Raw genomic sequence first — 12831 nt, 5'->3', positions numbered from 1 at the left:
TATTCTTGTGAAATTATGACTTTTAGAAGACAACTTTTTTCTCTTAATATTTGGACTTTATTTTGGTAAAATTTCTGCTGTCTTTACCATTTCTGCCATTGCTTTTTTTCAGTATAATTTTCCAAATATTTCAACTTCCTCCTTGTAAATTTTCTTCACGTAAATATGACTTTATTCGCACTATAGTTTTACTTTATTCTCGTAACATTATCATATTTTTCCCAACCTAATAAAAAAAATTACAACTTTATTTGTTTTGTTTGTTTATCATATTAAGACTTTTTTTTCAACTTTTTCAAAATATTTCAATTTTATGCTACTTTATGCTCACAAAAACAGTTTTTATCATTATTATATAACACATCATTATTATTATATATTATTTAATTTAAAAAAAAATATTTAATCATTATGTATTATCATAATTCTACAAATAATTATATCATTATTAGAACATAAAGGTATATAAATATAAAAAATATATTCAAAAATAGTAATTATTATGAACAGTCCATGATTTTTATTTTATTGTAACAGAGGCAGAATGTAAAAAAATACAGAAAACTAATATTTTTCTATAGTATAAAGTATATATACATTTGTATATTTTAATAATTTTAAAATATATTATTATATACAGTAAACTATAAATAGCATGGTGGCCGAGTGGTTAGCATGTTGGCCACACAGTCAGGAGATCGGGAAAATATAGGTTTGAATCTCCGCTGGGTATTTCTGTGTGGAGTTTGCATGTTCTCCCCGTGCGTGTGTGGGTTTTCTCCGGGTACTCCGTTTTCCTCCCACATTCCAAAAACATGCAGGTGAGGTTAATTGGAGACTCTAAATTGTCCATAGGTATGAATGTGAGTGTGAATGATTGTTTGTCTATATGTGCCCTGCCATTGGCTGGCGACCAGTCCAGTGTTTACCCCGCCTCTTGCCCAAAGTCAGCTGGGATAGGCTCCAGCATGCCCTAGTGAAGATAAGCACCATAGAAAATGCATGGATGAATAAACTATCAATAATTAGTCATAAAAAAAAATTATGAAAATAAATATTTTTCTAGATGAACCATTTTTTATTTTACTGTAACACAGGTGAAATAATATATAATATATATTTTTTCAGTCTTTTTATATATATTATTAGAATACATATATTGTTTTATTATGAATTTTTTATATAATATATAGTAATATAATAAATATTGAAAAATAACGTAATTATTTTTCTACATGCACAATAATTTTTTATTTTATTGTATGTAACAAAGGTGTAATGTAATAAAACAAATATGTATGTATAAAATATTTGTTTCTATCCTATTATATATATAATATGTATACATATGTATACACCTATTATAGATATAATATGTATACATCTCTTAGTATACATTTTTATATATTGTATAATTTTTAATAGAATATATAGAAATATATGAAATACTGAACAATCACGTAATTATTTCTATAATATATACAGTATATGTATATATGAAATATATATACATTTTTTAAATTATTTTTATATATTATCATATATAATGCAAAAATATATATAAATATAAAAAAAAATTATGTCAACTGTCCATAAAATAAATAACAAAATTCCATTATTTTTCTTTTATTTTTTTTTACATTCTACCTGTTTGTGTTACAATAAAGCAAAATGTTGATCTCTTTGTAGGCAGAAAATATATAGTTTTATTATGCATTTTTTTATATAATATATAGAAATAAAATAAATTTATAATTAATAATAATTAATAATAAATAAAAATAACGTAATAATTTTTCTACATGACCAATATTTTTTTTTGTATTGTAACAAAGGTGTAGTGTAATAAAACAAAATATGTATATATAAAAACATTTTTTATATTATTATATGTATACAGTTTTTATTATACATTTTTATATATTATATAATTTTTAATAAAATATATAGAAATATAAGAAATAATGAACAATCACATAATTATTTCTATAATATATACAGTATATGTATATATATGAAATATATATACATTTATGTATTTTTAAAATTATGTTTATATATTATCATATATAATGCAAAAATATATACAGTCAAACTTGTCTATAGCAGCCACTAGAGGGAGTCTGCAAAAGTGGCCGCTATAGACAGGTGGCCTCTATAGACAGGTTGGCGTCCAGTTTGAATGTTGACCAGTAGAGGAAAAAAAAGGAAAAAAAAAGGGAAAAAAATAATAATAATAATGTTGACCAGTAGAGGGCACTGCGGACTGCTGATAAAAGTTGTACAGCACTACTAGGCTTGTTATTATCATGGTTCATAGTTTTGCTCCCGCTGCTGCATGCATGCTAGCATATGTTTTTTTTATTGTAGCGTCGCTGGGAGCACGTCCTGTTCCCAGCCTAATTTGCGGTAATGTTTTGGTGCACATGCTCTTAAAGTTACATGTTTGACCAGGAAATAGCAAGCTCAAAAGAAGATGTTTTTTTTATGTGGAACAACTGACAGTTTGTGTGGATCTTGTGAATGATTGTGACTGAGCTAGGACTCAGTAATCAAAGTCTACACACGACGCCTTCATTGATTGAAAAACGAAACTTTTTCGTGCATGAAGCTTCTACTTGAGTTGGTAATTTGGCCGCTATATGCGGTCAGATATTGACCAAGGGAGACAAAATGGGTGGCCGCTGGCCGCGTTGGACAGGTGACTGCTATACACAGGGTCTATAACATGTACATTTGCTGGGGGGGATTTTACAGTGGCTGCTATAGGCAGGTGGCCGTTCTATAAAGGTGGCCGCTAAGACAGGTTTGACTGTATATAAATATAAAAATAATTTTAAAAATGTATAATTTTTTTTATATGAACTGAGAGGTGGAATCAGAGGTGGAACATTATTTTTTTTTTTTCTACCTGTTTGTGTTCCAATAAAGCAAAAATGTTGATCTCTTTGTAGGCAGAAAAGACTTCTGTTTGAAGTAGTGTACGAAAACATCAACCAGTCGAACGAATTTCACACCCAGACTCTTTTCCTTTGCCAAACCCGTGATTGTCTGTGCATTTATTAGAATGTGTACACGTTTTGAGGTCCATGTGGTTGAAAGAATGCGACACGTCCATATTGCTTCGACAAAGGCAGAAAGGGAACCACGAGGAGAAGCACGCTTCAGCTTCAGCGACAACACGTACAGAAATTGCAAAACATGCTTCACATTTCAAACATCACTGAGACCAAGATTGCAGCTCGTCAACAAAAGCAGTGAGACACTTGGGAGGTGAGTGGAAGAGTCCACGGCGGCTCAAGAGGTGGCACAGTCCCAACCCTGATACTGTATAGATATAGATACAATAGATTCTCTACGGTCCCAGCTTTCCGTCCTGTCTTTTATTATACACTTCTCTCTCCTATTGGTTGGTTTGTCCGAGTTCCTCCCCAGATTCCCTTTACTTCCAGTGCGGGACGGAGCAACGAGGCACACCTGCAGCCGCTTTATGCGTTTTGTTGCTCAAAAAAAACATTTTTTGACACCGTTTCTTTTCAGTAAAGTGCAAGGATGCAGACAAGTGCAACAGTAAGAGTTTGAAGAGCGGGAATGATTGTTTTCTTCGTAGTAAAGGGAACGTTTGTTGGTGCGAGTCTCCTGAACAACGGCAGACTTTAAGCACAGAAGAGGCTTTTCAAGCTCTGGCTTCTCCTTGGCACCATCGCTAGCCATGACCCCCGCTGCACTGCACTGTGAGTAGACCAGGGGTCTCCAAAGTTTGGCACTGCTATTTTTATCTTTTTTACTGTCCTGTGGCACATTCTAAAAATGTACTTTAACAAGAAAACTGAAAAAAAAAGCAAAAATGGAAAAAACATCACGAGTTATACAAGAATAAAGTCCAAATATTCAGAGAAAAAAAGTTGTAACTTTATGCGAATAAAGTTACAAAAATAAAGAAAAAATAACGTCATTTTTAGAAGCCAAAACTCGAAACAAATTGTTATTTTAAGTTGTAATATTATGAGAAACAAACAAAACCAGAAATAAAGTTGTAATTTTTGGGAAATTAGGTTGTGGAATAAGAACAAAAGTCAAAACATGAAAATTTACAAGAAGAAACAGTCGGAAAATGAAGAAAAAACAACAGCAGAAATTGAGAAAACATAACAAAAATGTTATGAGAATAAAGTCGCAATTTTACAAGAATAAAGTCATGATATGATGAGGAAAAATGATGTCATTTCAGTAGCATAGAGTTGAAATATTAAAGAAAACATGTTCTTTTTTTTGGTAAAAGTCGGATTATTATTTGAAACAAAAAAATAACGTAATTTTTGGACAATGAGTCTGGGGAAAAGTTCTTATGTTCCAAGAATAAAGTCAAAATATGCAAATAAAGTCATAACAACAAGAAGAAAATTTACACGGAGAAACTTAAGCGAAAAAAGCCATATCGCAATGAGAAAAAGTCGCAATTTTCAGAGAATAAACTCACAATATCATGAGGAAAAATAATCAAGTTTAAATGTGAAATTATTTGTTTAAATTCATAATATTAGTTATTTTTTGGAAAACGAGCATGGGAAAAGGTTATAATATTATGGGAATAAAGTCAGAATATTACAAAAAGAACATTTATACTGTTCAAGAAGAAATATTTGGAAAATTAAAGAAACGGTATGGAAAAGGAATGGAAAAACAAGAAGAAAGAGTGAAGTTGATACTAATATGGGCTTCTTCCCTACATGACAACGTCTTAGCGTATCTGCATGTGCTGCTTTACAGAATAGTTGCATCCTTTCATGTTTCGCTATGTTCCCCTCGCTGGAAAAACGTTGGACACCCCTGGAGAAGCACAACACGAGGCACACGAGGTTCGGTACCGTTACATCCCTACTCCTGCTTTCCTCCACTTCCTGCCAGCCTCGTTGCTCCGCTCCTGCTGCCCCTTTGGGCCTGGCTTCTTTCTCTGTTGCTACTTCACGCAGTGCCTTTTTGTGTTTTTTGTCGTCTGTGCCGTCATCTTTTCTTTGTCCTCCTGTGAATAGTTCAGGTTTTCGTTTTCGTTTTTTGTTGTTGTTGTTGTTGTTTCCAACGCTGCTATGTCTGCTATCAAACCAGGGTGAAAAAAAACAACTAAAAAAGGTAAATGCTACATTTCTGATGTAAAAAAAAAAGAAAACAACAAGATAGACGATTTCTAAACAATTGCGTACTGATGTGGAAAAAGGAAATGTCCGAGAGGCTAATGTAGAATTGACTTGGTGGCACATCCTACCACAGCGAACACCGAGGGCATTGGTCAAACGTCTAATTCAAATCAAATATCAGCAACTCTGTCACAAAACTTTCAGCAGAAAACAAATTTCACCTCTCAACACTTCCAGACACGACCGCGTTAAGTGAATTTCCACCAAGTAGGATTCCTTATTTATCAAAGGAATATTTTGGTAGTTAGAGCATTAAAACCTGTTCCCCACCTTCTAAAGTCCTCTAGACAAGAAATAACACCCCTACAGTCACCTTTACATGCCTATTACCCAATATAGTAGACATAATATGAGAATGTAAGGTTCACACGAGTCACAGGGGGTGCACATCCCATGGTGAATTCAGGAAGTGACCGCTGTATAGCTTCATGGTACCAATTATGAGGAAGATCTGACCTTGTGGAGCTGAGTTATGTTATTAACGTTTCCACTGGAGCGGTGAATTGTCAGAATGATCATCAAAGTTTCTTGCCATGCCTCCCCCGAGGCAAAAACTGGGATGGGAGGAGTTCGGAGAAGCCATGGAGAACGACTTCCGGACGGCTCTGTAGAGATTCTGGATCCGAGGTCACAAGAGGGGGAAGCAGTGTATGGTAGGGATGGTGTGCTGCTGACCTTGACTCGAGATGTTGTGGACCGGTGGAAGGAATACTTTGAAGACCTCCTCAATCCTACCGACACGTCTTCCAATGAGGAAGCGGTGCCTGGGGACTCTGCCGTGGGCTCTCCTATCTCTGGCGCTGAGGTTGCCAAGGTGGTTAAAAACTCCTCGGTGGCAGGGCCCCGGGGGTGGGTGAGATCCGTCCGGAGTTCCTTAAGGCTCTGGTTGCTGTGGGCGTGTCTTGGTTGACACGACTCTGCAGCGTCGCATGGACATCGGAGGTCAGTGCCTCTGGATTGGCAGACCGGGGTGGTGGTCCCCCTTTTTAAGAACGGGAACCGGAGGATGTGTTTCAACTATCGGGATCACACTTCTCAGCCTTCCTGGTAAGGTCTTTTTAGGGTTCTGGAGAGGAGGATCCTCCGGATAGTTGAATCTCAGATTCAGGAGGAGCAGTGTTTTTTTCCGTCCTGGTCGTGGAACTGTGGACCAGCTATGCAGTCTCGGCAGGGGCCTTGAGGGTGCATGGGAGTTTGCCCAACCAGTCCACATGTGTTTTGTGGACTTGGAGAAGGCATTCGACCGTGTTCCTCGAGGAATTCTGTGGGGAGTACTCCGGGAATATGGGGTACCGAACCACCTAATTCAGGCGGTTCGTTCCCTGGATGACCGGTGTCAGAGAGCCGAGTGTGAAGCGGCTTGGATGAGAATCAGCACCTCCAAGTCCGAGTCCATGGTTCTCGCTCGGAGTGCCATCTCCGGGTCGGGGATGAGATCCTGCCCCAAGTGGAGGAGTTTAAGTACCTCGGGGTCTTGTTCATGAGAGAGGGAAGGATGGAATGCGAGATTGACAGGCGGGTTAGTGCGGCGTCTGCAGTGATGCTGACTCTGCATCGGTCTGTTGTGGTGAAATTTACCGGACGATCTACGTTCCTACCCTCACCCATGGCCATGAGCTTTGGGTAGTGACCGAAAGGACAAGATCGCAGGTTCAAGCGCCTGAAATGAGTTTTCTCCGTCGGGTGGCTGGGCTCTCTCTTAGAAATAAGGTGAGAAGCACTGTCATCCGGGAGACGCTCAGAGTAGAACCGCTACTCCTCGCATTGAGAGAAGCCAGATTAGGTGGCTTGGGCATCTGGTTAGGTAGCCCCCCGGACGCCTCCCAGGGGAGTTCAGGGCACTTCCACCGGTATGAGGCCTCGGGGAAGACCCAGGACACGTTGGAGAGACTGTCTCTCAACTGGCCTGGGAACGCTTTGGGATCTGCCGGGAGAAGCTGGACGAAGTAGCTGGGGAGAGGTAAGTCTGGGCTTCCCCGCTTAGGCTGCTGCCCCCGCGACCCGACCTCGGATAAGCGGAAGATGGATGGACAATAAAAAACATAGCAGTTCGTAAGTTGGTGCGTGTGCCCTAGTAAGCCATTTAAGACATACATTTTGTGTTTGCGTGTGTTGCTGTAAATGTGTTCTAGTGCTGGGGGAACTGAGTGGAGGGTTGACAGGAAGTGATGTCTGTGGTTCAGAATTTAGTTTTAGCTTGGCTACGGCTGCAACAGTACCCGTGTTGTGCGATCATTCTAACCTGCAATAAAAGCCTGTTGTTCCGCCGATCAAGTCTGGTGCTTGTGTATCTCACCCAACATTTCACTAACACCTTGTGGCCAGTGTAGAATACTACATATCATTCCCAGCGTCTTTGAATGTGTCGTCTGAATGCTTTTATACTTCATTTAGCAATTTTTATGCTTGTAACAGCTTCATTTTGGCAAAAATGAATTTATGGGGGCGGACTACAGACATGGTGCCAACATAAAAATGACAGGTAGATATAGAATAATAAACATCTACATGTACTCTAAACATGTAACAGGAACTCCCAGTTACGTTTTACAAAACAAGTGCCGCAAGGCATGCTGGGAAGCCAGCGTCACTCCCAGCGATGCAACAATACAATTTTCTTTGGAATACTTGTTTTGTGGAATACTTGATGTCTAATCTGACATATTTGGAATGCTGCCTTGAAGGCAAAGTCTGTTTTCCATTTACCATTTTGTATTTCATAAGGAAAAAGTATTGATATTATGTAATTAACATTTGATGTTGTTAAAATTTGTGTATTGCTTTGGTCAAGTTAGTTAAAAAAAAAAAAAGTACTTTTAAGCGCTCGGACAAAAAGAGAGCAAAAAAGATTGTTATGTTTTAGCATTTAGAAGTTATTTACTTTGTAAATAGTAAAGATTTTGTGATATTAGAGATGTTATGGAATGTTGGGTGTCTCCTTGTGCAACATACTGAACCTAAATAGCAAAGTGGCCTTTTAAGCCATCTGTATTTACTAAGAATTATTAATAACTTCATTGACTGCCATTGAGCCAAAGGAGCCGGAGGCTCCCTCTTGTGGACAGAGGCATGAATGAAATGCTTTGCTGGGACGAAATGCATTATGGGAAGAAAATAAAAATGCAGTTATTTATTGTAAACTCGTATTGGTACTTGTTTGTATATTTCTTAGCTACCTTTTGAGTGTTAAGTTGCTGTGTGATGAGTTTAGCATTCTTTTTAAGATGACACCATGAGTCAGACTGTCATATTGAGTAATGACCTCCTGCAATTTCCAATGGGTTGACAAGCTTGTTATGGCGTCTTATAGTCTGGTGCAGCTTATATATGTACAAATCTGTTTTTGTCTCTGAATTTAGTGGGTGTGGCTTATACACCAGAAATGACGGACGTCTATACTATATACACACACACACACAGTATGTCACAAAAGTAGTCAGTGGATAACAGTGTACATTTTATCAACTCTAATCTTTTCATACTCTACAGCAGAGGTGTCCAAACTTTTTCCAGTGAGGGCCACATAGTGAAAAATGAAAGGATGCAACTTTGCCACTTTGATATTTTGTAAAGCAACACATGTAGATATGCTAAGACGTTAGATATATTTCAAGAAAAAGCTGCGTCTCAGCTTTGTCATATCGGTGAATTATTAGTATCAACTTCGGATTTTGCTACCCCCGTCCCCATTTTTTCTGTTTTTTATTTTCCAAATATTTAAACTTTCTTCTTAAACTATCTTGTTAAATTTTCCTTTTGTAATATTATGATTTTATTCCCATAATTTTTTACTTTGTTCCCATACTATAACTTTTTCCTCAACTTAATTTTCCAAAAATAACAACTTTAGTTTGTGTTGTTTCTCATATTATGAATTTTAAAAAACTTTTTCTTTAATATGTCAGTTCTATGCTACTAAAATTAAAAAAAAAAGTTTATCCTTGTAAAATGTAGACTTTTCTTGTTAGAATAACTTTTTTCTCGTAAAATTAGAGCTGTTTTTTCAATTTCTACTGTTTATTTTTTTTAAACTATTATATATAATGAACCTTCTTCTTGTAACTTCTCTTCCCGTAATTAGGACTTTATTCCCCTAATATTTAGACTTTATTCTCGTAACATAACTTTTACCTCAATATAAATTACAACTTCATTTGCGGTTTTGATTCTCATATTACGACTTAAAAAACCCAATCTTTCTTTAATATTTCAAATCTACGCTCGGAAAATGACAACATTTTTCCTCATATTTAATAAAAAAAACTTTTCTTTAATATTTCAACTCAAATGTTCTTCTTGTAATTACCACTTTATTCCCATATTTTGACTTTATTCTTTTAACATGATTATTTTCACCACCTAATTTTCCAATAATGACAACTTTATTCGTTGTTTTGTTTCTCATATTCCGAATATGCATTTTTTAATATTTCACCTTCATGCTACCTAAAACAATTTTTAATTTTTTTTTCTCATATTACGTTATTCTTGTAAAATTAAAACTTTTTGTCGTTTGATTGATTTTTTTTTTCTCTGCATATTTTGACTTTATTAGTGTAAAAATACTGCAGATTTTTCCATTTTCCAATAAAAAACAAACCAGCTGTGAGCCGCAAATGGCCCTGATGGCCGCACTCTGGACACCGCTGATGTAGAACAATAATTATATTTTTCACATCCTCATAAAGTTCTTTGCCATGAGGTGCCATGTTGAACTTCCAGTGAGCAGTATGAGATAGGGTGAGAGCGATAACCCCAAATCGATCCCATCTGCTCCCCATTCACGCCAGCAGTTTAGCCACTCACTTTTGTGACATACTGTAGATTTAAACCTAATTTAAAGACAAAACTTGGTATAATTCGTTAACAGCATCAACGTTTCAGATATTTCTCATTACATTACGCCTTTTTGTTCCCCCCCCCACGATTGCACTGAGAAGCTGGAGGGTCATTTTCGAAAAAGATTAATTCCAACATGTCCTGTGACATGTTGAAGAGCTGCTCCCTTGGTGGTGGTAGCGTCACTGGCTGCCGCTGCATAAGTGCTGGCTGGCACCGGGGAGCTGCGGTTCATTTTTGGGCCAGATGAATTCCAACATGCCCTGTGACATTCTGAAGAGCTGCTGCCTTGGTGGTAGTAGCGTCGCAGTCTGCAGCTGCACAAGTGCTGCCAACACTGGGAAACTACGGTTCATTTTCGGAAAATATGAATTCCAACATGTACCGTGACATTCTAAAGAGCCACTCCCTTCGTGGTGGTAGTGTCAGGATTTGCTGCTGCACGAGTGCTGCTGGCACCGGGGAGCTGCGGTTAATTTTTGGGCAAGATGAATTCCAACATTCTGAAGAGCTGCTGGCTTGGTGGTAGTAGCGTCACAGTCTGCGGATGCACAAGTGCTGCCAACACTGGGAAACTATGGTTCATTTTCGGGAAAGATGAATTCCAACATGTACCATGAAATTCTAAAGAGCCACTCCCTTGGTGGCAGTAGTGTCAGGGTCTGCTGCTGCACGTGCTGCTGGCACCGGGGAGCTGCGGTTCATTTTTGGTCAAGATGAATTCCAACATGTGCATCTGCTGCACTCGTGCAGCCGGCATCAGGGATCTACGGTTTATTTTCGAGAAAGATGAATGTGACATTCTGAAGAGCTGCTCCATAGGTGGTGGTAGGGTGATGGTCTGCGGCTGCACGAGTTCTGCCTGCACCGGGGAGCTGTGGTCCATTTTTCAATAAAGATGAATTCCAACATGTAATGTGATATTCTAACGAGCCGCTCCCTTGGTACTGTCATGGTCTGCGGCTGCACGAGTGCTGCTGGCATCGGGGAGCTGCAGTATATTTTTCTGGACAGATGAATTCCAGCATGTACGCTGACATTCTGAAGATCCGCTCCCTTGGTGGTGGTAGCCTCACAGTCTAAAGTATATCCAAGTTGACTTTGTATGAGAAAGATGGAAAGAAATGGTTGCTGAAATGTGAGGGTGTACTCATTTTGGGGAAAACTTTAACTTCGTTCAAGGTTAAGATTAGCATGACAACGGCTTCATTTAAGCAGACATTTAACCTCTTAAAGCTATTTTGGCAATACTTTTCGTCGAAAACCGGGGGTGTACAAAAACCAAGGTATCACTGTATTACTATTTTTCCTGTACTGTACAATCAGCAATGCATTTAGACCAATCGATAAGATAAGAGATTTCAAGGTGAGACCACGATAACAACAAAGTAAAACTGAAAGACGTGAGACCACAGAATACTCATAAGCTACGGAATGCAGTGACATTCAGTCGTGCTTATCAGAAGGTCGTGTGAAAGACCCGCATTTGAAAGACCTCTTAACACAAGGGTGTCCACGTGGTGACAGAGGCACACACATACAGTACATGCACACGCGAAAATGTCATTCGAATCCACTCGTCAGTCCTCAAAGACCTCCAGAAAGAGAGGGGGGAATAACTCAGTCGGACACTCGACTTTCATGTGAAGGAATCGGCTGGCATGGCAGGCGCCGATCATTCGCAGGTCCGTCACCTTCATGAGCAGCTTGGGCCAGAAGTGAGCTACCTTGTGTTTGCGGTAGTTGATGTAATGTTCAAACGCCAGCAGGAACTCCTCTTGGCAGCGCTCAATTTGCTCCACGCTACTCAAGCCTGGTCGATCTGAGAAAAGAACCCAAGTATAAGAGTTCTGAGTGTTATGCTTCTAACTTACCTTTAATCACATCCTTCATGCGTCCATGGTGACGCGCATCAGCAGCATTTTAAATGTCTTAAAAAACACCCAAAAATATGAAAAAAAACCTACATTTTAAAGGCTAATTATAGTTTCACATGCAGAAAACAATGCACTACTGGACAGCGTGAAACGGACTACAGTAATCCCTCGTGATTAATCGGGATTAATTGTTTCCAGACCTGACCACGATATATGAATTTCCACAAAGTACGATTTCTTATTTACAAACTGAATATTTTATAGTTTGAGCATAAAAAACCTGTTTACAACCTTCTAAATCCATTTATAAACACCCCTAAAGTCACCTTTACACCCCTATTACTCAATATAGTACACATGATAAGTGAAAATAAGACTCATGCTCATGTATGTTGCTTTACTGTAAATGTGTTCCGCTGCTAGGGGAGATAAGTGGATTCAGAGTTGAGTTTTAGCTTGGCATGGGTTACGGTCACAACAGTAGCCCGTGTTATGGATTATTACCTGTGGTGAGATCATTCAAACCTGCCATTCAAACCTGTTCTTTCGGCGATCGAGTCTGGTGTTTGTGTGTCTCACCCAACATTACAGTAGCATTGCTGACACCTAGTGACCAGTGTAGAATACTACATATCATCATGACTTTCAATGAGTCTTCTGAATGCCTTAAATTCATTTTGCCATTGTTATGCTTGTAAATGCTTCATTTCGGCAAAAGCACATATCATTTGCTTCAATATGAAAATAGGCCGTATTCAACCACAAAACAAGGATGATGTATGAATATATTTTTGAAAAATCGTGATGAGTGAAGCCACGAGATTCGTGCAATATAGTACAAAAACTGAGAAAATGTACGAAAAGCGAGGCAAAAAAATGGCGCCAAACCCGACGCAACTGTGGCGTACGCAAAATAAAGT

The 12831-nt window shown here is 38.2% G+C and overlaps 1 protein-coding gene across 4 annotated transcripts in view; it reads right to left on the bottom strand.

Moving 5' to 3' along the window:
- Positions 1–5153: 5153 nt before the first annotated feature.
- The window catches only part of thrb (thyroid hormone receptor beta), a 57392-nt gene continuing 49714 nt past the window's right edge, over positions 5154–12831 (bottom strand). For all 4 annotated transcript variants that reach the window (XM_054763256.1, XM_054763255.1, XM_054763254.1 and 1 more), the window contains one exon: positions 5154–11856. In XM_054763256.1, the coding sequence (XP_054619231.1) occupies positions 11615–11856 (242 nt within the window). In that variant the 3' untranslated portion in view covers positions 5154–11614. The remainder of the gene's footprint in view (positions 11857–12831) is intronic.

This window comes from Dunckerocampus dactyliophorus, chromosome 20 (assembly GCF_027744805.1).
Source record: "Dunckerocampus dactyliophorus isolate RoL2022-P2 chromosome 20, RoL_Ddac_1.1, whole genome shotgun sequence".
NCBI lineage: Eukaryota > Metazoa > Chordata > Actinopteri > Syngnathiformes > Syngnathidae > Dunckerocampus > Dunckerocampus dactyliophorus.
This window is presented reverse-complemented; position numbering and strand designations above follow the sequence as displayed.